General features: G+C 34.1%; 1 protein-coding gene across 20 annotated transcripts in view; it reads left to right on the top strand.

Annotated features, from left to right (window-relative positions):
* Positions 1 to 25,474, top strand: part of Bbx (BBX high mobility group box domain containing) — a 257,863-nt gene that overhangs the window by 163,913 nt on the left and 68,476 nt on the right. For all 20 annotated transcript variants that reach the window (XM_078044297.1, XM_078044296.1, XM_078044295.1 and 17 more), the window contains 3 exons: positions 4,455 to 4,697; positions 15,343 to 15,538; positions 23,008 to 23,075. In XM_078044297.1, coding sequence (XP_077900423.1) covers positions 4,455 to 4,697; positions 15,343 to 15,538; positions 23,008 to 23,075 — 507 coding nt within the window. The remainder of the gene's footprint in view (positions 1 to 4,454; positions 4,698 to 15,342; positions 15,539 to 23,007; positions 23,076 to 25,474) is intronic.

Raw genomic sequence — 25,474 nt, 5'->3', positions numbered from 1 at the left:
AATTAGAAATTCAAAAACAGCTTCAGCAACCTAGAGAGGGCCTATCTCCAAGTAACATTTAAATATTTCAGTTGTTAAGCACCCCTGGGTTCAATCCCTGGCACCCCCCCCCCCACACACACACACCCTTTTCAGGTCTTGGCATAAATGGCTTCTCATCATCATTTAGGTCTCACACAAAAACTGCCTCCCTGAAAAAATAATACCTAATCATCTCCAAGTATCCTTCCCATATAATACATTCCAAGTCAAAGGATTTCCTTCATAGCACTTAAAACTATTTTCCATGTGTTTACCTGGGGACTTGTTTACATGTGTCTTTTTAGACTAGAGGAGGAGCTCAATAAGAGCAGAGGCCTTGCCTCCCTCCCTAGAACTGAGCATGCTGCCTGGCATGCATAGAAATATACTGAAATGGAAGAATAAATGAATATATATTTTGTGTCACTACAAATTTTATAAATATATGTTTTTAATATTTTTCAGGGCTTTGATATTCATTTAGCCTTTTTTCCTTGACTTTGGTCAATTCTCTCTCTCAGCAGGAATTAGAAAAATTTCTCCTGTTTCTCAGGCTTCAAGTTTGGAGATACAGTCTCTCTTACTGTGACTTTTCCACAGAGATGGTAGAAGCCACCAGAATTTACTTCTTCAGCTTTCTCTGCGCCCCTATACACACATCTCATTATTTATTCTTTTTCTTCCCCTTTCCTGTTTCAGAGAACTGGTTTTAGTTTCCCTTGTTTTAGTCCATCTGCTGCTGCTTTAGTAGAACATCACAGACTGGGTTAATTATAAACAAAGAAAAGCTTATTTGGCTCCGAAGTTCTGGAGACTTGGAATCCCAGATCCAGGAGCTGTATCTGGTGAGAACTTTCTAGCTGCCTCACAGTGTGGAGGGGGTCTTGTGGAGAGGAAGCATACATGTGAAACAGAAAAATTCCTGTAGTAATCCACTCCCATGACAATCTGTTCAACTGCCCTCATGATCTACTCAAATCTTACAGGTCCTACCTATTAATACTGTTAAAATGATGTTTTAATTTCAACACGAGTTTTAGAAGAGGACGTTCAAAACATAGAGCATCCCTATTCCAGGAAATTGTCTACAATTCTCCACAACCACCTCGATGCAAGCCATCACCACTTCTAGCAGAGATTATTGTCCCTTCCCTCTTTTTCTGCCTCGGTTCTTGCCCTTCTGTAGTCTGTTCTCAACAGAGCAGCCAAAGGGATCCTTTTTGAACTTGAGGCTGTTGTGCTGCTTCTCTGCTTCATAAGCACATGGGCTTGTGTGCTCACTGCTCTGTTTGCATTACTTGGAACCATACCATAGCAAGTTCTCAGTAAATAGTGTTGGATGCAAGGTGGGACATCATTAAATCTTTTTCTCTTTTCACTGTGTTCAGTGATCTCATCCACACCCTTAGTCTTGCTTTCCTCTCTATGTTGGTCCCCAGATGGTTATCTCATAGTCTTGGGTCTTCATATAGCACACTGTGTAGCCATTTAAAATGTAGCCTCGCTAGTCCTGTTCTTTCTCCTCCCTTGGGGATCTCTTCAGAAAAGTGTTCTATATATGAAGAAACTTGCCACACAAGCTAGAAACACTTGATTTTGAATCTTCGAATCCAATGAGATACCAACTGCTCTTGGCTCTCTCTCATTTCTCTGGTGTTACATGTCCATTCCTGGTACTACAGCATGGGTTTTTACCTCTGTCTTTTTTCCTAGACAACTGAAATAAACTTTTAGGGGATCTGTAATTTGGTTTCTTCAAGTTTTATTCTTCACATGCATACCGTATGCCATTGATGGGAATTAACTCTTTAATTATAATCTAATAATGTCTTTCCTCTACTTAAAATACCACACTTGGCTATCCATTGCATCCAACTATAGGTACTGGTGTCAGTGTCTTACAAGGTTTTAATGGGCCCTTGGTAAAAGAAATTCCACAGAGTTTTTTATCTGTATTTTGTCATTTATTCATATGTTTTATTTATTCACTCACTTTTCAGTTAATTCAATAATTTGAACATTAGATGTTAATTTAAAAAAAAATTTTTGATGCCTGTCCTCAGCACAAATCAAAAGTTGATGATTCATGACAAATCCCCCAATTTTATTTTTTTTTTTTACTCATCTATTTAGTCTGAAATCACTGGTTCACAGGATTAAATGCCTGTTTCTTAACATGGCAAAGCATTTTCTTTATGAAGTGGCCCATATTTTCTACAGCCTTATTTCACAAATCTTGTTTTCATCTTTTTTATACCTAGGCTATGGAACTGCATATTGATGTTAAAAATAAACCTTCAAGCCTTCATTGCTTCTAATTCCCTGTATTTCCTCCATTGATTACCTGACCCATTTTGATTCATCTTTCAAAATGTAGCTCAGACAACTCCTTTCCTAGGAGACTTTCTTGTGCTGTTAGTCATCCACTGATGCTTCATTATCTTACTGGCTCCTTGTTGCAGTCATCACATCATTTTTTAATTGTGCTTAAATTTCTCCCCTCCTAATATGGTGAGTTCCTTTTTCCAGCTTTTAGCTTGAGTTTTACAATTTAGAAACTGAATCAAAAGTTATTCTTTTCTAAAGGAAAGCCACAATTATTTCATCAACTTTTACAATGCCAAATAGTCCTTGAAAATGCAAATCATTGTTAATGAGTGTATATATAATGAGGGAGATAAATCCGAATTGTTTATTCCCAATAGTAAGATAGCTATGGCTGCTAGATTTTTCTGTATTATTTTGTGTTTAAAGATAATCAATGGTTAATTAACTGCATTTGTAATACTTAAGACTTTAAAAAAATACCAAATGATTAAGTAAGTGATTTTTCTACAGTATCTGACTATACTAATTTCCCAGTAAACATTGTATAGGACCCCACTGTTGTAGTTGTGGTTCTCAAAGTGTGATCCTCAGACCAGCAGCATCAGCATCCCTTGGGAACTTGTTAAAAATACAAATTGTTAAGACCCTCTCCAAACCTACAACACCAGAAACTCAAGAGAATAGGACATAGCAATCTGTTTTAACAAAGTCTTCAGGGATTCCAAATCACACTCAAGTTGAAGAACTACTGCCTTACTGCATAAGGTGGTCTAATGGCTGCCTTTATCCTTCTTGCTTTTAACTATAGAACAAGAAATTTTAAAAAATGGTCTTAGTAAGAATTCTGGATTTCTGTTCATGGTTTCATTCTTTCCAAGAAACATTGTAGAATCATATTTTACCCTTAGAAGGTATTTTATAATTCTAATATATTTTGAGTTTCTGTGATCAGAGATATGTTTAAGAAATTTAATCTGGCAGCCAAATGTAAGAAGTGTCAGAGCCTAAAAGCAAGACTAGGCCACAGACCAAAGTGGTCCTAGGGCAGTGGAAATGCGATTAGAGACCAGAAGACCTTAAACAGTGACTAAACAGAATGTTTATGAAAAGGGAGGATTTGAATCTGATAGTTAAGGAGTTTATTCATATCATAACATTTCACTAGACAAGATAGCTTGATACTTATAGGCTTAAAGATTTACCTATTAGTTTTTCTTTCAAGTAATTATGTTAAATGTTTATTTTGGTATTTTACATTAGGAAGCCCCACTTGTGATGTTTGCAAGAACATTGAGTGAACTGTATTAGCTTTTTATTACATGTTTTCATATTAAACATTCTCATATTATTAACTGAAGGATTGAGTGCTTTCTAAAGAGGAGAAAGAGCTAACACTGATATATTTTTATGTACATTGTTAACTTTTGAGACAAATAAAACAAAAGCTAGATTTATTTATTCATTAGCAATTAATTATTAATGTTATACCAGACAAGAAGTTAGGCACTATGATTATAAATGTAAATAAGAAAATTTTTGTTCTGAAATCCCTCTGTTTAATGAAACAGAAAAAGTGTAAGTAATTAGTTTTGAATTTAATTTGTTGGGGGGGCTTTATAACTATGCATAATAGTGTGATTCATTATGCCATATTCATACATGCACATAACATACTTTTATTAATCTCATTCTCTAGTACTTTTCCTTTCCTCCCTTGCCATTCACTTGTTATACTATCCTAATCTCCCTTTCATTATTACTATTTGAATTTGTGTATTATGTGTACACACATACACACACACACACATATGGGATTGTGGCATATTTGCATATGGATATAACACTAAAATCTAAGCAGTTATAATAATGTAATATATTACTATAATAAGGACATATACAGTTGCTATAAACACTAAGCAGGATAAGCTAGTTTCCAAGTACCAATAGTGATTGATGATTTAAAAAAAATCATTACTTCTTTCAATTTGTTTGGTATTTAAATAGAAGTACGAAGGAAAAATAGAGGTAAGAAAAAAATTACAAACAGAAATGGATTGTTAAATCATAATTAAGATGTGTTAAACTTTTGTTTTGATTGGTAATAGGTTCAACTTCTTGGGGCTGATGGCCTAGAGCAAGATGTTGGTGAGACTGAAGATGATGATTCGCCAGAACAGCGAGCCCGTAGACCAATGAATGCATTTCTTTTATTTTGCAAACGCCATCGCCCCCTTGTCCGTCAGGAACACCCCAGGCTTGATAACCGAGGTGCTACCAAGATACTAGCTGACTGGTGGGCTGTTCTCGATCCAAAGGAAAAGCAGAAATATACAGACATGGCCAAGGAGGTAGGTTACAATGACAAGGTGTCATGATGGCTTTGAGCATCCATTCCCATTCAGGAAATACCAAGTACCTACAGAAGGTCTAGCAATGAGAAAAATCAATCCTGAATCTCAGGTGCTAAGGGAAAATAGAAGAACTGTTTTCCTTATGTTCCTGTGTCCCAGGCCCATCTAGGAAATGCTGGTGGAAGTACTGAAAGCAAGTTATTACCAAGTTTTTTTCTCATGGTCAATACTCCATTGATTGACATAAGGGATTGATTTATTATGAATGGTGATTTATTAATTATATCTTGTGATTTTCTTTTAATTTTTTCTAGGAACTCAGCTTCTGCTTTTGGAGAATGTCCATGGTAAAGATGATAATCTTAGCTTATTCTAATTGTATCATGTGAAAGAGTCTTCATATGCTAAATGCTTTGTGATCATATATATAAGTCAATCTCAGGGTCTTAGCAGCAGCAGTTTCTTCTTCTTAATGTTAACTTGAGTGAGGAAGTTGGACAGAGTTGTATGCCTTTCAGCTATAACATTTTTTTGATTTTGTAATAAACACAGTTTTCAGGAGCTATGCTTTAACTTGTTTCTGCTCCAAAGGTAGCACCACATGAATATTTAAAACCAATAAAGGCATGAATGGCAGTAGAACAGGATGTACTGTGATGTATTCGTGTATGTAAACACTGTGGAGGCAGTCCTTGGTGAGAAACATTTCTATTCAGGAAGGTTATTCAGAGAGATGGAACATTAATCAATTTCAAAATGATAGCAGTTAGTAAATTTTTTCCAAATTATATATTAAGATTCTGTTTCTCCATTAATCTGAAATTAGTTTAAGATAATTACACATTTAAATATATTATGAGTGGATTTAGTCCCAAGTAAGAGATAAGCAAAACCATATTCCTGTGGTTAAACCTGAAAGGAATAATTTTAACCGTATTTCTTCAGAGTTGCAACTTGAGAAAAATCTTGATTCATGGAAACCCCTGCTGCCCAAACATTTGGTTTATGTCTGAAAAAATGAACCAGCAGGGGATAAAGTATGTAGTTTCAAGATATTTTATTAGACAATCGGTATGTGGAAAAAATAATACTTTGTTTTACTCTGGTTTTATTGAGTTTTTTAATAAGGAAACATGCAACATAAAGATTTCTTGTGAAATGTTTAGGAAAATTTTAATCCAGAGTAAAGGATTAGCATAGTTGCTGTGTAATTAATGATCACACAAGGCGTCCGGAATTGACTATTGTTAAAGATAGAATTTTAAGTACGTTGACCATCTGGAAAATTTAAAATTAATTGCAGGAACCTACATTATTTTAAATGTTTCATTAGATTTGTACTAGCATAACAGTAATTAACAGTAAAACTTTTTCATTAAATAGCCTTACATTCTTTCATAGTCATGCTTATATGGTAAAATAAACAATTATTTGAAGCCTCACAGGGAACTGCATAAAGCTTCCTATAATTAAACACTTGAGTTTGTTTTGGATTGCTGTTTTTGGATAACATGCAGCATATCCCCAGTATATTGTTTGCCTTTTCTTAAATGCTGCTAATTTACAAACCCAACAGGTGGCCACTTTTAAGAAAATGAGGTATTATTTTGGTACAGGAAATCCCTTACTAATTGCTTAATTAGATTCTGACAATGTTTGCCATTGTGGTTGTATAATGAAATCTTTTAAGGTGGCCCCCTACAGTCTAAAAATGGAGCCCATAATGTCCAACATTACAACTTGCCATGTTTATAGTTGCATTTATGACAGTTTGCCTCATTTCTCCCACAAAGTGTAGATGATTTAGCTATTTTCAAATTTATGGCACAACTAGACTCTAGTAATGGTTCTTACTTGTTTCTACCTATTTACTAAATGATTTCACAGTTACATTAAAGTATGTGTAATTGTGCTGGTGCTTTCTATTTTAATATTGTAGCCTTAATTTGAATGTCATTTCAATCAACAAATACTTATTAAGTGGCTATTGTGTACCAGGTTTTGGTGGTGGTTGCTAGTTATAGAGGCCAATAATAAACATGTTCTGTGTTCATCAAATACTTCCCCCTCACTTTTAAAGCTATATTTTAGATATGTAACCTTTTAATTTTATACCCCAGTTTAAAATATTCTTTATTAGGTGCAACACATATTCTTTCAACATAGTGTATGTTTGTGATAGCTTAACCAATAGCTATCCTGTCATTATTAATTGAGTGAAAAAAACAGTCATGCATCACTTAATGACAGGTAGGCATTCTAAGAAATGTGCCATTAGGCAATTTGGTCATCGTGCAAACATTATAGTGTACTTAAGTTATTTACAATGTCACTAGGCAGTATAATCTTATGGGATCACTGTTTTGTGTGTATGTGTTGTATAGTTACCCAAAACATTGTTATGTAATTTATTCCTTTCTCTCTGTAGTTTTAAAAGAAACATGTTTTAAAAATAAGAGCAAGTAATAATTAATACAAATTTAGAGTAATTCCTTTCTTACCTGCTAGTTCATGAAAATTTTATCTGACTCTTCCCTTACTCCTGATTATCAACCTTATGTTAGTACATTTGGTTAGATGAAGCACCCATTCCATAATTTGTTGTCATTTTCTTGAATTATTGCCCAGTACTAATTTGCATTGTTAGAAAAATCTGGTTGAATGAGGGTTTTATATTCTCTGATGAATCTCATCTAAGCAATAACTGATTGTAAGAAATCTTAAAAGTACTGTCCTACAGAGATAACCTGTATTGCATTCTTGAATTCAGTAGTGTGCAGTGATGGTGCAGTGTTGTGCATGTTAACAGGTTTTGATTTTTGAATGTGTGACTGCATATTAGGAGGTGCAGAAGCAATTTTACCTTTCCTTTTAGCATCTTTATATAGAGGAATACAAATCTCTGCATTTTTGCGTAGAATATTTCTGGAACCTTCTGATTGTCACCTAAATTTATTATTATATTTAGTAGATTTATAGGATCATAATCTTGACCTTTAGCTAGAATTCAGTACAAAGAGGAGGGGCAAATATGGAAAATTTAGACAATTAAAATGACCTTGATGGAGCTCCCTGCCTTTTAGGACCAGAGGACTAGAGGACCAGGGGTATGCAATAGATTGCATACATTTATTGATTGACTTGTTCATTCCTTGCTCACTATTTTAAGCAAGCATAAACATGTAAGATGATCTCTCTCCTTCGAAAAAGAAATCTAACACTCATAGGAGTTAGTATTTTGGCTAGTCATATGTTGGTGAACAATGGTATATTTATTCTACCCAGTTTAATGCCTGAGAGCTAAATGGATTTAAGTGTGGCTAGAATGGTAACAATAAAATATTTTGCATCTTATGGGAAGAATCTGCCTATGCTAGAGAGGTGGAAGTATATCAGGAAAGGCTTTATATTCTTGGTTTTGATGATAGGATTCAAAAAGAAAGATAAGGCTCAGGGTAGATGTGGGAACTTAAGATCAGTTTCAGGAACTAGGAAGTTTATTTTACCTAGAGCCTGGGTTATGTGTACGATAGTCATAGGAAATAATGATGTAAAGGTAAATAAGAGAATCACGAGAGATCAAGTTGAAAAGTTTGTAAGTTCAGTTGTATGCAGGTAAAACAGCTATGGAATTAAATGCAACAGAATGAAATTTGAAGGTGAATCATACTTGCCCTTTGTAAATATTGGTATCTGTTTTCAGTACTGGATAAAAGATTATTACCACTGTAAAACTCTATGGAGATTTCAATGACTTCTTTCTCCATATTTCTTCAAGACAAGATTAAAGTATTTTTGGTTATTTCTTTGCAACTAGGATAATTTTATACAGACCATTCATTCCCTTGTTTTGGCTTCATCAAAAATGAAATCCACTTCAAAGTTGTTACACCATATTTCTCATGAATTAAAGTGTGGAGGCCTTTCTTAACTGTTACGCATCAAGCTTAGCAGATAGAATTTGTATTCTTGCCAGCGTGCTGCAGCACTTGACGTACTGTTAGAGTGGCACCTCATTCATCCAGCATCCTTGAGAAGCAAATGCTACACATAAGTGATTTCCAGATAGATGACACTTTAGTGTTCTTTTAAAAACTACATTTTTATTTTGTATATTTACCCTGAAAACTTTGGTTAAAATTTGGTTTGCTTCTTTTTCAGAACATCTTTTGAATTTTTTTTGAATAATTTCTATCCTATATTTCCCAGTGGGAATTATTGGTGAGCCTTTGTGAATAATTGAGTTACATTCAAATTTTTATTTATGTAGTAAATGATTCTCAACTCTTGATTTTTTTGAATTTTCTCTTCACTTTTCTTTGGGTTTTTCTCTTTTGAATCCACTCTCATTTTGTCAGCTTTTTTCTTTGACCACCTCTAATCCAGTGACTCATTGTGGAGCTTTCTGAGTGTGGCTTAATCAGGACCCCACAACTCCAGAGGGGAAGTAGATGGTAAAAAACATGTTTGTGCTCCATATTTCGCAACACTCCTGTTTTCTTCAACTTTTGCATTCTTGTATTCCAGACACCAGGACTTTTCTTAGCTGAATTTAAAAAAATATATCCAGGGGTTAGGGGCATAGCTCAGTAGTACAGTGCTTGTCTAGTTATGCAAGAGGTCCTGGATTGATCCCTAGCATTGCAAATAATAATAATATGTAGATATATCTTTGGTATAAATTTGTATAATTTATAAAACGTTGAAATATTGCTTTACCATGTCCATGACAAGGTCCATTTTGCTAATCCTCAGAACAATCCCACAAATGGATTATTATTTTCCAGAAGATAAAGATGAGATCACTGAGGAAAGTTAACTTTTCCAAGCAAGCAAAGTTAGTAGTAGTGAGGCTGGGATTCTAATAATTAACTCTCTTTAACTTAGATCTCTTTGGATTTCCACATCTATAAAATTTCTGTAAGATGCTTGCTGCCCTCATAGGGTTGGATGTAAGGTACAAGTGAAGAAATATATAGGCACACATTATGTAAAGTTTAGTACTCCATAAAAATGTTAGTTTTAGAGTTAAAACTAATGAGCAACTTAATGTTGGCTTTTATTTGATATTTCTTCACCCTACTGATAAGTCACTGTTTTTATTATGAATTGTTACATTGAAAGGCTACTAAAAGGCAAATTTGAGACTTTGAAGCAGAATCAACAAGCAGCAACAAAACTAGATAAATCATTTGTCCAACTTGGCAGAAAAGGTCCATTGTGATTAATAGCCTCTAACAAGATAATCATCTGTGGGTCATCTTGTTTCCTAGTGAATAATAATATTTAAATATTCAAATCAAATGTAATTGCTAGGACTTTATAAAGATCCTGGAACTAGTGAGGAATATTGAGAGTTTATACTGAGTCTCTTATACTCCTCTTGGTATTTCGTTCCGGTTGTTAATTGTTAAGATTGATTGTGAGACCCAATGCTCAAATATGATTTCTGATGTTACTACAGTAATTCCTGATTACTTTGGAACTTGTGAGCATTCAGAGGGATATGAGTAAAAGTTAACTTTTGTACCATTTGAAAAATGTGCAAATTCTTGATGTAGATTTTTCCGTAAGGAGTAATTTTAAAGTATTTAAGGAAAGTATTAAACCAAAGTGAACATATTTTTAAAGAAAATGTAAGCATTTTGACAATTCAACATGAATTAACACTTCTTTCTAATCTTTTAAAGTATCTTTTCTAGCTAATGTTTTCTCACCCAAATCCCTATCTACTTTTTAAGAAGTAACAAAATTAAAATTGTAAAAGACTTCTTAAATTATGATTTTTAAAATTAGCACATACTGATTTTTCTCCTAATTATCCAAATTAGTGAATAAAATTTACATATAAAAAGAAACCACTGTCTTAACATTAATCCTCACCCTTACACAATTCAAGCACATGTAGATAACTCCCTTGATTTTAGTTTTTCCTTTGACTTCTCCACTATAGATCAACCAAACAATTCTCTGATCATGGTATTGAAGCCACTGTTTTATGTATATAATTTCTATGGGAATAGCTTTATCATTAAAGTTTTTCAGGCTACTGTATAACTTAAAATATTTTTATCCAGCCAGAACCATAAACTTAATTCAGTGTTCTGTCATGTGAAAGTCTAATTAATTTTCTTCCTATTAGAAACAGCTATCAAGGATAATTCACATCACGTAGTGAATTGAGTCATATTATCCTAATGATAATGTCCAATTTTTTGTGATGGAAAGATCCTCAGACTAAGTCTGCACTTGCTTAGTGACACTTCTCAAATATCACTCTTTCCTTTTTCCCCTTGCATAATGTGATTTCTGCCTGCTGATGGAAAGAGATACAGCTGTCTTATAACTTACTATGCTGTTGTTCAGTTAGCCTGCTGGAGAGTATGTATGAAATAAAATATGTATAATAACTTAAAAAATCAGATAGTTTCCTGTGTAATCTCTCACAATTCTGGTAGATTTTTTTTTCATATTTGCACCAGAGTTGTCATCTTTATTTATACAGACGTTCTCAGCATCCCTTATTATTAAATCTTACAGGGTTGTTATTTTCTCATTCACTCTGTTGAGAAGATCTAGACTGTAATAACAACTAGAAATATTAGTGGACATTTAAATAGAAGTCCACCAATTAAAAATAAACAACTGGAGAACAATAGGTGAATATTTCTTTCATTTTAGGTTGCTTCATAGATCAAATTTACATTTGTATTTGATCTGGAAAAGTAATATTGAATCCACATTTTTTAAAGATTGACATAATATTCTTTTTCTTTTTTTTTTTGGTACCAGGGATTGAACTCGGGCACTCAACTACTGACTCACACCCCCAGCCCTAAATAAAATTTTGTATTTTATTTAGAGACGGGGTCTCATTGAGTTCTTAGCACCTTGCTTTTGATGAGGCTGGCGCTATCCTCCTGCCTCAGCTTCCTGAGCTGCTGGGATTAGAGTCATGTGCCTCCGCGCCTAGCTGGATATAATATTGTTATATAATGATGCCATTTTCAAATGTAGGACAGAAAACGATGTGACAAAAGATATGTCTTTAATGCCAGTAATGAATAACAGAAGAATCAATAACTGACATACAAATTTGTAATTATTGCTAATGAAATACAGTAGTAGTCGAGGTAAAAGAGAAGGGAGTTAGCATTACCAAGTAACTTAAATAAGTCAGAAACTGTATTTGTAAAGTATGTTTAGATCATTTAATTGTCTGGCAATTTACATAAAGAAATTGGAGCCTTTGAGGTAAATTTTCATTTTAATTGATAGAAATTAGAAAGTCAGTGTTATAGCGAGAACTTAGTTACCTACAAGAATTTTTCACTGAAATATTTAGAACAAATTAGCCTCTGATTGATGTTCTTGGAGGATGAATGAATTTCTCTCCCACCTCTAGCATGAACAGTTTGGTCCTGGATATCTGGATAAGCAAGGCCTATCTCTTTGACCCTTTCAGTCCTTTGATGATGGATTTTGCCCACATGGTTGAACACCATGGTAATAAGTTCACTTGCTGTTTACTTCAAACTATATACAAAATCTCCTCCCATTTCTCCTTTATCCAGCCTTCTCTGTAATCTCTTCCTAAATAACCGTATCACAACAAATGATTAAGCATTTCTGTTGTTTCTTATAGCTGAAGCAAGTGATTGATGAGGCGCCTAGTTCCAAGGACATTCTTATACCTTAAGGCTCTTCTTGCCCCTGCCCTCACTTGATGCTCATATACTACTTTATTTTCACATGAATTTATGGCTTCTCCATCCAATTTTTAAACTTTCTAATTAAGGACAAGAATTATGTGTTACTCTTTTCCTGTCTCCCACATTTTTAACTCTTCTGCTCAACATATACTCGATCAAGGGGCTGGTAGATTGTGTGCTTAGCTTGTATGAGGCCATAGGTTCATTCCTTAGCACCCAAAACATATATATACACTCATATATGTGCATGCACAATTGAATACATGTTGTCATGGTATTGATCATCTATATTGTATTTAAGAATCTGTAAGATTAACATTATGATACAGTTACAAGGTATTGGCCCACTTAGTAAATTCTCAGTTCCCATTTTCTGTAAAACTCTTCATATTCCATAGTCTCTTGACCTTTGTCAATTCTTCCCCTAATGTGTAGCCTCCCCTTTACAAACCTTTACAAAACCATTTTGCATGCCTGAGTCAGGGTGAGGCTAATGGGCCATGTGTAAAAGGAAATATTTGTTGTGTAATTAATTGAAAAATATAAGCAATATGAAGACAGGAACTCAATTCATACCTTTTTCTATTGGTGTCTGATAAGTCTCCCTTAATTAGTGCTCACAAAGTATTTGCAGTGAGACTGGGTAGAATGTATACAGGATAAGGGACATGATTGTGGTGTAGTGCTTCTCACTGCTTTCTGTTATCTTGAGCATCAGCTCCCCACTGTAAATTAGTTTAAGCTGGCCTTCATTAGAATCACCAACTACGCTCTAAAAATAGTTGATGCTGTCAATAATTCATTTGTAAAGACAACAGTATTGATTTTCACTGAAGCACATTATTAAATAATTCTTAGCAAAAGATGTGATGTCTTACTGAAAAAGACTTTATTCAACAAATGAACGTGGAGAGAAGAAGAGAGGACACCTACCTAAAAAACAGGCAATTTGCATGCCGATGACATCATCCAGCATCTTACTATTGTGACTTTCTTAAAAATTTTGAACTTCTCCCGCAAAAAGAGATAATTCATTTCTCATGACAAATATGTTAATAAAATTGAAAGTCTTTTGTCAGTTTATAAAATAGTGACCTTTGTTCAAATGACTGTTCATCTGACAAACAGCCCATGTGCCTTCTAGTAGGACACAGTAATGATGCATGTGTCTGCTACTTCCATTTTCACTTCACCCTATCATTTGTCACTTTCTGCCTATAGACAGCAGCCAAGGCTATTTGTCTGCCTTAGCTTAATATGCAAATCCCTCATCCACATGCATGGACTGTGGTAGTGTATCTCCTATATCACATTTGCTACCCCTAATTACATTCTGAAATGTAATAAAAATTCTAGTCCTGTGTATTATTTTAATTACTTTTATAAGAAAAGTGAGTATCTTGTGAGTTTTTACATCCATTGATAGGCAAATTTACAATTTATAGGTAAAATTTTGAGAAAATTTGAGTTAAGATAACCTTGAGATAATATTAGACACTTGTGTATTAAAATTGCATTATTATCCATGATTTAGTTTTTCATTGATATGATTTAAAATGAAATGGTGGGGAAAAGTTAATTTGGACTACATGTTCTTCCTTAGACCAGCATTAAGTGGCAAATTTTTTTAGTTTGGGTTAAATTAAAAAGTATTTGAAACATACTAAATTAGTTAATTGTATGCATAGAGTGACCATTTTAAAAGGTAAGCTTATGAGATTGAAAAAATTGTATTAATTTAATAAAATATCCAATAGTATTTACATGTAACAGTTGACGAATACAAGGAAAATATCTTTTTTAACAGATAATATAACTTTTGGTAACATACAATGAATATCAATATGGTATTTCATTTTAGTGAAAGGAGAACTAGATATCAGAGTTGAGAGAAAGGGTTATAGTAGCAAGCCACAGAAATACAAAGGAGAAAGAAAGATGTTAGTGGATGTTGAAATTTCCAAGTAAAATATAAAGTTAATGATAGATTAATTGCAACATCACACATCAGAGCTCTCAGAGCTCGTTCATATATTCAGTCATGTGTGTGCATTACAAAATGTTGGCAGGTACACTGACACTTTATTGATGGAGGAATTGAAATTGAGAAAGGTTACATCACTTGCTTAATGTCCACAGGTGGCTGAAGTAGAGGGTGATTTGAATTCAGACCATCAGAATGTGCATCTAGTGCTTTTCCCTCCTTATGGCCCCTGGTCTTCAAATAACTGAAAAGTTAATGTCAGTTGTCCTACTCTGTTGCCCTTCTCCTGCTCTTGATCTTGGCTCCTTTACCTCACAATGAAGTATTTTGCTGTGAGTTTACCTGCATTTATCTGACAAAGTACATCAAAACACAAATGTAATTTTTTTTTTAAACCATAGTTAGCAGGTTAAATAAAGCAATGGGAAGAATCTTGACTCCTGGCACTGATGTAACCCACACTCTGTGATGTGTACCCAAAGTTGCTTTGAAATAAACCATTTTTGACAATAACCCTAGGCATTGGTGGTGGTATTCTCTGTTGATGCAATCTAAGATTGAGACCTAGAGAGGTCATTTTTTCTCTCCTTGGTTACCATAGCCTGAAGTGGAAATATCAGAGTTTGAACTCTATATTTTCTGTCTCCAGAACGTTGGTTCTTTCAGTTATAAACAACTTCCTGTCCCCACCGATATCAGACAGGCTTTTGTAGCTGAAGAAAATGGGGATTAAAAGACACAAAGTATGTACCTTCTGTGCTCTTATCCTACAATGGACTTTGTCCGTAGAGCCCTGTGGTAAGATTATTCTTTCTCTACAAGGGAAGCTAAAGTCACTGAAAGTGGTTTCCTCATTCGTTATCTAACTGAGGGAAATAGGGTGAAAGCTATTTGAACTTTCTTCAGTCTGTTTGTCAAATTAAAATTTGCTGATTTTTATTCGTAGTATAAAGATGCATTTATGAAAGCAAATCCTGGCTACAAATGGTGTCCTACTACGAACAAGCCTGTGAAATCGCCATCTCCCACAGTCAATCCACGGAAGAAACTTTGGGCCTTTCCATCTGACTCTTCAAAAGACTTGCCAAGCCCCAAGAAGGCAAAGACTGAAGAAATGCCTCAGCTGAACTTTGGAATGGCTGGTGAGTTTAGATGTTCTTTCTACATCTTCTTTAGTAATAGGACAATACATTTCATTAATATTTTTAACTAATAGTACACAGTTTTAGGTAGTAAAATTTATGACCAATATGAAACAATCCCAAATAAATGGCATATCTTAAAGCACTAGAAGATGATATACAAAGAATATATATATATATGTATATGTATATGTATATAACTAAAGAAAGGAGATGGAGAGACCAAGTTATACATATGTGTGAATTCCTGTCATTTCTTTATAGAAAAGTAGACGAAAATGTGGAGATTGTTGGGAGCTTAGGGAATTTTTTAATATTTAAAATATTTCAATACATATACACACTACAAAGCTATCCCAGTAAGAAAGCTACAATTATGTATATCATCTCTGTATCTGAAACATCGAGGGCAAAAATATGAACAACTCCATCACACATCTGAGGTGTATCTAAAAGCTGTTTCTTACAGAGTTTCCATCCTAAACCCCCACCCCCATCCCCCACTTCCCAGTTCCTCTATGGGCCATGCAAATTTAAAATTCCAGATGGTCCCATTTGTTATGGAACCTTTAATACTTTCTGGGGTAGTAAGGAATCCTGAAGCATTTATTACCATGAAATAAAGCATTTATATTCACCTTGTAAATGCCTCTATCATCTACCCTGGTCATTGCAATGCAGTAGTCAAAAGAAGAATTTGCCAAGATGAAATTCAGAGATTGGGCAGGGTAGAAGCAGTGAAGTTGGTGTTGAGCACAGAGTTCCTATTTCATCAAACACATTCTCTTCAAAATCAGTGTACTGAACCATTTGCAATATGGAAAGGTTGGAAGGAAGTTGAGCAATACTGGGATGACACATTTTTGTTTTTAAATAGCCAACAGACCTTACCAGATTTAAGAGTTCAAATTTATATAAATGCTAAAAATTAAGCTTAACACAATGGCAATTCTGGGGAAACAGTCTCCAGATGATCTATATGTGTCTATAGTATGACTCTTAAGTGAGCTCTCAAAGTGATGGTTGGCTTCATCTTTTTTTCCCCCCTTTTTATGGGGATTAAACCCAGGAACAGGGGTATTCTAAGCATGAATTTAACCTCTAAGCTATACTATGTCCCAAAGAATCAAAACAGAGATCTGCTCTTGTTTTAGTTTCACTTTGTACGATTTTAGCTGCAACTCACTTGTTAATGGATAGTCTTGTGGATAGTCTTGGTGATTTTCTGAACTTCCCATATTATATCATTTGGAGTGTTTCTAAAACATTTTCTTATCACGATGAAAAAGTCTTATGTAGATGACTGGCTTCTAATTTAAATGTCTTTGATTATCATTTAGCATCCATTGCTTTTTCTCTCACTTCTAAAACAAGGTTAGTACATGTTGGACTTTTTTTTTTTTTTAACAACATTCAATTATTCTTTGCAAACAAATAATTATTTCAAATTATATAAAATTATATAAAAGGTGTGGAGATAATACCTTGCACCTTATCTGATCATAATGGAATGAAATTGGAAATCAATGATAAAAGAAGGAAGGAAAAATCCTGCATCACCTGGAAAATGAACAATATGTTACTGAATGATCAATGAGTTACAGAGGACATAAAGGAGGAAATCAAAAAATTCTTAGAGATAAAGGACAATACAGACACAACATACCGGAATCTATGGGACACGATGAAAGCAGTTTTAAGAGGGAAATTCATTTCCTCTAGTTTATTCCTAAAAAAAAAAAAAAAAAAACAACAACAACAAATAAATGAACTCACACTTCATCTCAAAACCCTAGAAAAGGAAGAGCAAAACAACAGCAAATGTAATAGAAGACAAGAAATAATTAAAATCACAGCGGAAATCAATGAAATTGAAACAAAAAAAAAAACCATTGAAAAAATTGATAAAACTAAAAGTTGGTTCTTTGAAAAAATAAATAAGATCAACAGACCCTTAGCCATGCTAACGAAGAGAAGAAGAGAGAGAATTCAAATTACTAACATACGGGATGAAAAAGGCAATATCACAATGGACACTACAGAAATACAGAAGATAATTAGAAAGTATTTTGAAACCCTATATTCCAATAAAATAGAAGATAGTGAAGATATCCATAAATTTCTTAAGTCATATGATCTGCCCAGATTGAGTCAGGAAGACACACACAATTTAAACAGACCAATAACAAAGGAAGAAATAGAAGAGGCCATCAAAAGACTACCAACCAAGAAAAGCCCTGGACCCGATGGGTATACAGCGGAGTTTTACAAAACCTTCAAAGAAGAATTAATACCAATACTTTTCAAGCTATTTCAAGAAATAGAAAAAGAAGGAGCTCTTCCAAATTCATTCTATGAGACCAACATCACCCTGATCCCGAAACCAGAAAAAGACACTTCAAAGAAAGAAAACTACAGACCAACATCTCTAATGAACTTAGATGTAAAAATTCTCAATAAAATCCTGGCGAATTGAATACAAAAGCATATCAAAAAAATTGTGCACCATGATCAAGTAGGATTCATCCCTGGGATGCAAGGCTGGTTCAATATACGGAAATCAATAAATGTTAATTCACCACATCAATAGACTTAAAGATAAGAACCATATGATCATCTCGATAGACGCAGAAAAAGCATTCGACAAAGTACAGCATCCCTTTATGTTCAAAACACTAGAAAAACTAGGGATAACAGGAACTTACCTCAACATTGTAAGAGCTATGTATGCTAAGCCTCAGGCTAGCATCATTCTAAATGGAGAAAAACTGAAGGCATTCCCTCTAAAATCTGGAACAAGACAGGGATGACCTCTCTCACCACTTCTATTCATTTTAGTTCTTGAAATACTAGCCAGAGCACTTACACAGACAAAAGAAATTAAAGGCATAAAAATAGGAAAAGAAGAACTTAAATTATCACTATTTCCTGATGACATGATTCTATACCTAGAAGATCCAAAAGGGTCTACAAAGAAACTACTAGAACTAATAAATGAATTCAGCAAAGTGGCAGAATATAAAATCAGCACGCATAAATCAAAGGCATTTCTGTATATCAGTGACAAAACTTCTGAAATGGAAATGAGGAAAACCACCCCATTCACAATATCCTCAAAAAAAAAAAAAAACTTGGGAATCAACCTAACAAAAGAAGTGAAAGATTTATACAATGAAAACTACAGAACCCTAAAGAGAGAAATAGAACAAGATCTTAGAAGATGGAAAAATGTACCTTGTTCATGGATAGGCAGAACTAACATCATCAAAATGGCGATATTACCCAAAGTTCTCTACAGGTTTAATCCGATGCCAATCAAAATCCCAACGGCATTTCTTGTAGAAATAGATAAAGCAATCATGAAATTCATATGGAAAAACAAAAGACCCAGAATAGCAAAAGCAATTCTAAGCAGGAAGTGTGAATCTGGAGGTATAGCCATACCAGATTTCAAACTGTACTACAGAGCAATAGTAACAAAAACAGCATGGTACTGGTACCAAAACAGGCGGGTGGACCAATGGTACAGAATAGAGGACACAGAGACCAATCCACAAAATTACAACTATCTTATATTTGATAAAGGGGCTAAAAGCATGCAATGGAGGAAGGATAGCATCTTCAACAAATGGTGCTGGGAAAACTGGAAATCCATATGCAACAAAATGAAGCTGAACCCCTTTCTCTCGGCATGCACAAAAGTTAACTCAAAATGGATCAAAGAGCTTGATATCAAATCAGAGACTCTGCGCCTAATAGAAGAAAAAGTTGGCTCCGATCTACATATTGTGGGGTCAGGCTCCAAATTCCTTAATAGGACACCCATAGCACAAGAGTTAATAACAAGAATCAACAAATGGGACTTACTTAAACTGAAAAGTTTTTTCTCAGCAAGAGAAACAATAAGAGAGGTAAATAGGGAGCCTACATCATGGGAACAAATTTTTACCCCTCACACTTCAGATAGAGCCCTAATATCCAGAATATGCAAAGAACTCAAAAAATTAAACAATAAGAAAACAAATAACCCAATCAACAAATGGGCCAAAGACCTAAACAGACACTTCTCAGAGGAGGGCATACAATCAATCAACAAATATATGAAAAAATGTTCACCTTCTCTAGCAGTCAAAGAAATGCAAATCAAAACCACCCTAAGATACCATCTCACTCCAGTAAGATTGGCAGCCATTATGAACTCAAACAACAACAAGTGCTGGCGAGGATGTGGGGAAAAGGGTACACTTGTACATTGCTGGTGGGACTGCAAACTAGTGCAGCCAATTTGGAAAGCAGTATGGAGATTCCTGGGAAAGCTGGGAATGGAATCACCATTTGACCCAGCTATCGCCCTTCTCAGACTATTGCCTGAGGACCTTAAAAGAGCGTACTATAGGGATACTGCCACATCAATGATCATAGCAGCACAATTCACAACTGCTAGACTGTGGAACCAACCTAGATGCCCTTCAATAGATGAATGGATAAAAAAAAATGTGACATTTATACACAATGGAGTATTACGAAGCACTAAAAATGACAAAATCATGGAATTTGCAGGGAAATGGATGGCATTAGAGCAGATTATGCTAAGTGAAGCTAGCCAATCCTTAAAAAACAAATGCCAAATGTCTTCTTTGATATAAGGAGAGCAACTAAGAACAGAGCAGGGAGGAAGAGCATGAGGAAAAGATTAACATTAAACAGAGATGAGTGGTGGGAGGGAAAGGGAGAGAGAAGGGAAATTGTATGGAAATGGAAGGAGACCCTCAATGTTACACAAAATTACATATAAGAGGTTGTGAGGGGTAAGGGGGGGGAACAAGGGAGAGAATTGAACAACAGCAGAGGCGGTAGAGAGGGAAGATGGGAGGGGAGGAGAGGGGGGGTATAGTAGGGGATAGGAAAGGTAGCAGAATACAACAGTCACTAATATGCCATTATGTAAAAATGTGAATGTGTAACTGATGTGATTCTGCAGTTTGTATTTGGGGTAAAAATGGGAGTTCATAACCCACTTGAGTCAAATGTATGAAAGATGATATGTCATGAGCTTTGTAATGTTTTGAACAACCAGTAAAAAAAAATCTTGCACACACACACACACACACAAAAAAAAAATTCAATTATTCTTTGCAAACAAATAATTATTTCAAATTATATAAAACTATGAGAACCTTTTTTTAAGTGTTGTTAACACTATTAATCTACCAGTCTTTTACCTATAAAATGGAAGTAGGACACAAACTTCAACCAAGATTTTTACTTCTTAGCTTTTACAGCAGTGTTTTTGGTACCAGGGATTGAATCCAGGGGCACTTAACCACTGAACCTTATCCCTAGCCCTTTTTATTTTCATTTTGAGACAGGGCCTGAGACAGGGCCTCGTTAACTTGCTGAGATTGGCTTTGAACTTGCGATTCTCCTGCCTCAGCCTCTCAAGCCACAGGGATTACAGGTGTGCACAACCCAGCATAAAGCAGTTTTCTTTATAGCAAAGTACAAGAAAGCAGAAAGACACTTCCTGGCATTCATCTCATTGTATATGTAATTAATTGCGTGTGTTGGATATTGAAAATCCATGGCAAGAGTTCTATTCAGCTTCCATTTAATGGGTAACATTAGTCTGATGTTTCCAACAAGATGAAGTGAATTAAATTGCCTTTAATTAAAACATGCTTCTTGGCTATCTGAATTAGGGGATATAGAGGGAATTTAAAGGCTAGTGTAACTTTTCCTTAGCAGTGAATTTCTTTCATTTTGTTTTGTTTGCTCTGATTTTTCACTTGACATTTTTCGGTTTGTTTGTCACATGTGTATGTTTTCCAGGAAGGGGAAGTTATTTAGAAATTAATGCAGTACAAACCCTCTTGATAAAAGGAAAGTGTGCTATTCATGCAAATACATTTTAATAGTTCTGAATTATATAAATGTAAATGATATAAAGGATGAAGTTTCAGTATGCATATAGCTAACTTCTTGTGAAGTCATACTGGTATATTACTTGTAACTTATCATTGGTATATAAATTATCATGTAATCATGTTCCCATTTTACTTTGTAATTTGAACTAACACATTTTTATCTTTAGAAAGCTATTATCCAATCCTACTGGTCTCCAGGATGACAGCTGCAAAAGTATTTCACTCTCAAAGTAACCAACTAAACTTTTACTTTCTGTGAAATTCATTTCACCCTTCTGTGTTTTTTTAAAAATTTTAAGTAGCTAGCTTTAGTGTCTATCTAAGCAGTCACAATAGTATGTAAACTTAGTGTTTGATTAAAATTGGAATCTTTAAACTACTCTTGAGCTTTGTTTTATCAAATCAGCCTGTGATTGCTTATGTATTCTGTTTCTCTGTCTTTCTATAAGGCTGTCTTCCAACAATGACATATTTTCTTGAACACTTGATCCTTTGGTGACCTCATAAGTACCTTGTAACCTGCTTGCAATTTTAAACAAATTGTATATGTGATCAGACTTACTCCATGAGTTCTCAAAACAGGTTTGAATACAGGGCATACCTTGAACCAACTGAATGTCTTCAGACAACATTTTGACTGATCCTTATCTTTAATTGTAGAGAGAGATTCCTAAAATAAAATATACATTTATTGAGAACCTGTGTGTACTAGGAGAGAAAGTAAGCTAGGCATTTTTACATGTGTTCTTTTGTTGCAGTAATCAAGTCTTAGTTCATTTAAGAGAACCTTTAAAAATATATATTTCTTACTATCTGTTGGGTCAAAAATCACTGGTAACAATAAAAAGATTAGTTTTTAATCTTGAAGTTATTTTGAGAAAGAGACTACTAACTACTTCTAAGAATTTGTATATCAGTTATTTTAAATTTATCTTGAAAGTTTTAAAAAGAGATAATTTGAAAACTCACTAGATTTTGAAGGTCTACTTTGAAAATATCTCTGTTCTCTAGTTCTGATAGCCTAGTTCTTTTTATTAGTCCTGATTTCATCTGGCAGAAAGAACAATTTGAGAATAAAAATCTTGGAAGACAAGCATAAGTACTCTTTCTTTCTTTTTTTTTTTGTGTGTGTTTATTTCTTTTTTTTAAATTAGTTGCTCATGACAATACAATGATCTTGACATATCATACATTTGATTCAAATGGGGTATGAGAATAAGTACTCTTTTGTTTAAAAAAAAAGAATTTTCATGCACAGAAAGAAGCCTTGGGTTCACAGATAATTCATGTTCTACGTAGCTGTGCTACTGAAGAAAATAACTATGCTGGAATGGTGGGGCAATTGTGGTATTTAAAAGACTCACAAAAGTGTGAGCACTAAGAAAATATATGCCAGGTAATTGTTAAAGAGTTTTGAAAGTTATTTATAAAAGTTATGTGGCTCTGTTGCATTTCTGTATTGATTAATATTCTAAGTGATTCCTTATGTATTATATATGGGTCCTGCTTGGAAGGTGATTGGTTGTTTGTTTTTGACTTATTTAGATCCTACTCAAATGGGAGGCCTGAGCATGCTGCTGTTAGCTGGAGAACATGCTCTTGGCACACCAGAGGTAAGCCAGTCCCTCATTCCTTTCCACCCTGCTCATGCTGGGGCTTAGGATCACAGACATTTGTATTCAGTTCACATTGTTATTTCTGCAGTTCACTGCTTACAGCTCATGAGCAAACTTTACTTATAATTGTTTTCACTACGATCTGTCTGTGCATCTGGTGATTTGAGAGTAACAGAAGTGGTGTTAATAAACCAAGAGGACACAAACACAAGTCTAGTGGAGATTTTGCGGGTCTGTGAATCTAAAAGTAAAAAATGCAATGTACAGTTAGTTGGCCTTTGCTGTGACTATGTCATGTGTATGTACATTGTGTCTTACAATTCATTTATTCTCTTCAAAACTTTTCTGCTGTTTTGATGTTCTCATTTGGACTTCCTAGTAGAAAAATGATTATTAAAAATATGAAATTATTCTTCTCTCTAGTACCTGAATTATCTATTTTAAAAATCTGACAACATAGCTTTCCAGAATTGTTTCATTTTTAAGAAGGAAAGGACGGACCCTTGTGAGCTTGGTTTCACAGTCTAGTTATTGAGCTTCTCTTGCTAGACATTTATGGGTGTGATTTTGATGGGCACATAGTAACAGTTAACCACACATAGTTTGCATTTGTAGAATCTTTTATTTTCCAGACACTCTTAACAGAAGCCAGTCAGATTAACCTGCTGGTCATGTTATTTTAAAACACTTGGGTTCTTGAGATAAAAATTTTCAGTCCTCATCCAGAATATCTATATAGGGCAAAATAGCTTGTTGCCTCAATTTTATCACAGATCTATACTTTTAACATATTTTTTTTAAATTTTGAGAATGCTATATAGATTATAGTGAAAGCCTATTCAACTGTATAGGCTGCTTATAAATGAGACTATTGTTATTTATAGTTTATATTTGGGATCTGCATTTGTTGACTATCTGTTTAGTTTAAATTATTTTGATTCTGTTCAATTTAGTATATTAAAAATGTATATATTTGTTGTATTCTTTAACTGGGGGGGGGGCATTTGTGCTACTTGGTACCTTTGCAAACCCATTATTCAGCATGTTTGTACTTCCTAACACAGTGACATTGTCAGACATCATTTCACTTGCCCCTCCACGTGATATTATCTAATGGCAAATCAGGTAAACTCTCATTTAGGTATAGTGTATTCCAAGCATGTTCCAGAGATGAGTGTTGGAATAACAACACACACTTGACCTTTCAACACAGCTGCACTCGTGATTTCCAAGAGTGCTTTGCATTGGGAAGTCAGCATCATCTCTCCTAACAGATTATATGAGGATGCTAGTTTTTATTCCCAACATCTTTTAACATTATTTCTTACTTTTTAGTGCAAGTATAAATCAACATTTGTAGAATTTCTGGATGATAATCAAAGAAAGGGATACTTTTAACCAAACCCTTTGCTTAAAGTTGTGCCTCATAGGGTCTTTTTAGTGAGAAGTTCTCCTATTCCCTTTTAAAGCATAGAACATCAAAAAAAGCACTGTAAGTAATGCAGTGGTAGATCTTTTATCTCTGATGTGGAAACATTTTGAGAATTCTCAAGCTAAAAGAAGCAAAGTTAAATGACTTATCAAACTAAGGGGAAAAGCAGATTTTAAACAACACAGCTCTGTCTTCATATTCCTTACCCCTCACCTCAGAGATATGTGGGTTATTAGTGAAAATAATCTTGACAGATTAGAACAATAAAGCAGTAAAAAAATACAATCTGGTATCTTTGTAAATATCATTAGTTTGAGAGTTTACTTCATAGATATCAGTAGACTTCCCTTAGACTTTTTAAAGTATAAAATTAATATAGGTAATAGATTTACTTTTACTTTAACTGAAACAATAAAGTCCCAAATTAAAAGATTGTGTTTTTTTGTTTTGTTTGGCTTGACCTATCTTAATGCTCTTAGAGTTTTTAGAGAGAAATTTCAATTTCTTGAGAGATCAGTAGGCAAATAATAGTAATGTTTGAATTTTCTCTTTTTCCTCATCTTAATCTTTCATAATCAATTTGTGGCTTTACTAGGTCAACATTTTTTTAGTGCCTCTTTACTAAGCTGAGGTGGCTTTTATAGTCTCAGCTGTGGTAACTTTGTGTCTAATAAATAAAAAGGGTGAATTTTGATTTATAGTTTCTTTTATTTTTCACACATTTTCCTTATAATTTAATTTGTTAAATATTTTTTATACCTGCAGTATAATGAATGCATAAACTATTAGAGATAAATTTTTAGAAACAATGTGTTTATATAATTTATTAATTAAAAAATTGATATGTTGAGCAAGACAAACATAAAGAAAAGTGATTTCTGGCTCAAAATGGTAGACTACTAAGTAAGTCTTTACTGACAAGAATAACTTCAAGAGGAAAAGTTTATTTTTTTACTCATGGTAT

This window comes from Ictidomys tridecemlineatus, chromosome 3 (genome assembly GCF_052094955.1).
Source record: "Ictidomys tridecemlineatus isolate mIctTri1 chromosome 3, mIctTri1.hap1, whole genome shotgun sequence".
Lineage (NCBI taxonomy): Eukaryota > Metazoa > Chordata > Mammalia > Rodentia > Sciuridae > Ictidomys > Ictidomys tridecemlineatus.
The sequence above is the reverse complement of the archived record's forward strand: the minus strand, read 5'-3'. Positions and strand labels throughout refer to the sequence as shown.